Source organism: Miscanthus floridulus, unplaced genomic scaffold, assembly GCF_019320115.1.
Source record: "Miscanthus floridulus cultivar M001 unplaced genomic scaffold, ASM1932011v1 fs_269_1_2, whole genome shotgun sequence".
Lineage (NCBI taxonomy): Eukaryota > Viridiplantae > Streptophyta > Magnoliopsida > Poales > Poaceae > Miscanthus > Miscanthus floridulus.
This window is the reverse complement of record NW_027096490.1, coordinates 20,184-22,815: the sequence shown is the minus strand read 5'-3', so window position 1 is coordinate 22,815 and position 2,632 is coordinate 20,184. Positions and strand designations below refer to the sequence as shown.

The 2,632-nt window shown below is 59.2% G+C and overlaps 1 protein-coding gene across 1 annotated transcript; it reads left to right on the top strand.

Moving 5' to 3' along the window:
- The first annotated feature begins 266 nt into the window (after positions 1–266).
- Positions 267–1,987, top strand: LOC136531059 (uncharacterized). The gene is made up of 2 exons (XM_066523779.1): positions 267–570; positions 650–1,987. The coding sequence occupies exon 2, from the start codon at positions 778–780 to the stop codon at positions 1,822–1,824; it is 1,047 nt and encodes a 348-aa protein (XP_066379876.1). The 5' UTR covers positions 267–570; positions 650–777; the 3' UTR covers positions 1,825–1,987.
- Positions 1,988–2,632: the final 645 nt, after the last annotated feature.

Below are 2,632 nucleotides of genomic sequence, written 5' to 3'. Positions count from 1 at the left end.
GACGTGTCGGCCGTGCAGGTCCACTGCTGCGGCGGTCCCGGCTGGCAGCTTTGGACTTCATTATACATTCATTCCGTGCCACGTACTCCGTACGTACGTGGTGCATGGACGTGTCCCAGTGTCTACCTCGGCCTAGAGCCACAGCCTCGTGCCAGGGCTGCCTTTTTGTGGCCGCAGGTGCCGCCGCCCGTTTCGTTTGGGAAGTTTTAGTGGCGCATTTGTTAAAGCGCAGCGCAGAAGAGAAAGAGATGCGTTTCCCTTCCCCGCGACTCCTCCGTTGCTCGCACTCGCACCCGGCAGTTTACAACAAAGCCCGGAACCGGAAGGAAAAGGCCGAAAGTGTAGGAGTAGAATTTAGCACCAGCCTTGGGAGCCGAAACCGAGATTTGCCACGGCTGCGACACAGGAATTTGTGCTCCCGTCGGTCCCACTGGTGTGATTGAAGCCTTGAGTTAGCTAGCTGTGGTGGCTCAGCAGTGGTAACAGAAGAGAAGCGATGAGTTGGGGATGAGCGCGATAGAGATTATACCTACCTTGTAAGCCCCAGCCTATTGCCTGGCAGGCTTCCCAGTTAAGAGATACCTTTCTCCTGCGATTACCGAACCACTCGCTTCTTCTTCTCTAATGCCCGTCGCCATCACCAATTCAGCATAATGCCGTTGCTGTTCGCAAAGCCATCCCCTCCCTCGGCCCGGTGGTGGTGAGTGGTAGGCGGCCGGCCGAAGAATTCCAGGGTGGGGGAGCCGCGCGTCCGTCCAAGAAGAGGAAGATCGAGGCATGAAGGACCTGGTGTCGTGCTTCAGCGAGCACGCCGTGCGGATCAACGACGTCGCCGCCTGCTCCGGCTCCGGCGCCGCCAATGCGTCGGCGGGCGGCGCCGCGGAGGCCGGCTGCGGAGGGAGGGCGCCGGCGGTGAGCGCGGTGACCACCGCGTACCGGTCGCGGCTCTCGGCGTCCGGGAAGGAACTGCTCATCGACGTCACGTGGTCTCGGGCGCCCGACGGGCCTGCGCTCTCCGTCGCCGTCCACGAGGCCACCGCCGCCGCCTCGCGCCACCACCGCGGCAACGCGGCGGCGCCGCGGCACCTGCACAAGAAGAAGGGGAGCGGGACGTTCACGGCGGGCAGCTGCGTGGTGGGCGTGTTCTGGGACTACGCCGCGGCGAGGTACGCCGCCGCGGGGGCGGGGCCCGAGCCGACCTCTGGGTTCTACGTCGCCGTGGTCGCCGATGCCGAGTTCGTGCTCCTGCTGGGCGACCTCAGCCGCGGGTACGTCGACCGCCTGCACGGCGGTATACCGATCGCGGGGTCCCGGGTGGCGCGGCGCCGGGAGCGGTTCGTCGGGTGCGGCTGCTGGTCCACGAAAGCCCGGTTCTTGGAGTCCGGCGACGAGCACGACATCGGCGTCGTGGTGCTGGACGGCGACGCGGAGGCGTGGGTCACCGTGGACGGCCGCAAGGTCGTGCAGCTCCGGCGGCTGCGGTGGAACTTCCGCGGCAGCCACACCATCTTCGTCGACGGCGGCGCGCCGGTCGACATGACGTGGGACCTGCACGGTTGGCTCTTCCACGCGGCGGGCGCCGAGTTGCCTCACCCGTCCTCCTCCTCTTCCTCCTCCTGTGCCGTGTTCACGTTCCAGGCGCGCGGCGCGTCGGAGACAAAGCTGTGGACGGACGACGATTGCTTCGCCGTCGACGGCGAGGAGCTGGACAAGCTGCCGGTGACGCCGAGCGGCGGTCGGCGACAGAAGGCGGCGGGAGGCGGTGGGGCGTCGTCGGGGCAGGGGTTCTGCCTGCTGATCCAAGGATTCAGGGGCTTTTCCTAGAGCATTTAACCTGTACATGCCGTTAGAGACTTTCTATCGCCAATTTTTCACTAATTGGCTTGCTTGGGGTTTGTTGTCTTGGGATTGATTAGGATAGACATTCTGTTGGTTGACTCTTGTTGATTAATCTGATGCATCACAAGGGGTGGTGTGATTGTGAATAGGGTCAGAGGGATCTTATGTTTACTCCTTTTATTTAATCTTCACCGTGCTCGACTTACTAGTTACTACTACCGTGATTTGCATACCAGGGAGTTGTTACACTGTTAGAATACGATGAGGCCTGCAGATGTCACTCTCTGTTATTACAAAAAACAGTAGACTTGTTTCCTTTAAAATAGAGAGAATTGGTATTATGTAGTCATTGTCAATGGAGGTGCGGAGATAACGATGAAAACACTCTCTATGGTGCCGCACAATCGTGGTCGCGGTCATTTTCTTGAGGAAACTGCCTACATCCATCCATATCCATCATAGACGAGGCATATTTGTGTTTGGTCGATCACTCCCGTCTGCCGTGTGCCATACAACTTTCACCCGCATTATCACTTGTAAAGAAATGTTGTTGACTGCACGGGCAGGCTACTTCTCACAAAATTGCTACGCGTGCTGGTGTTTCATATAAAAGAAAAACAATATCGATCGACACCGTTCTTTGCTGTTGCCCGGTGCCCGTTTTCTGAATCAGACTCCAGCATGCTCCAACCAATGCACCGGACTCGGCCTACTTTCTCTAGGAGGCCTATTGGGCTGAAATTGCACATGCTGAAAATCTGAAGTCCGGCATTTTTGGCATAGCGGCACGTGT

Bases quoted from the DNA above. Each gene is read 5' to 3' on its own strand.
- LOC136531059 (XM_066523779.1), top strand. From the start codon at position 778: ATGAAGGACCTGGTGTCGTGCTTCAGCGAGCACGCCGTGCGGATCAAC.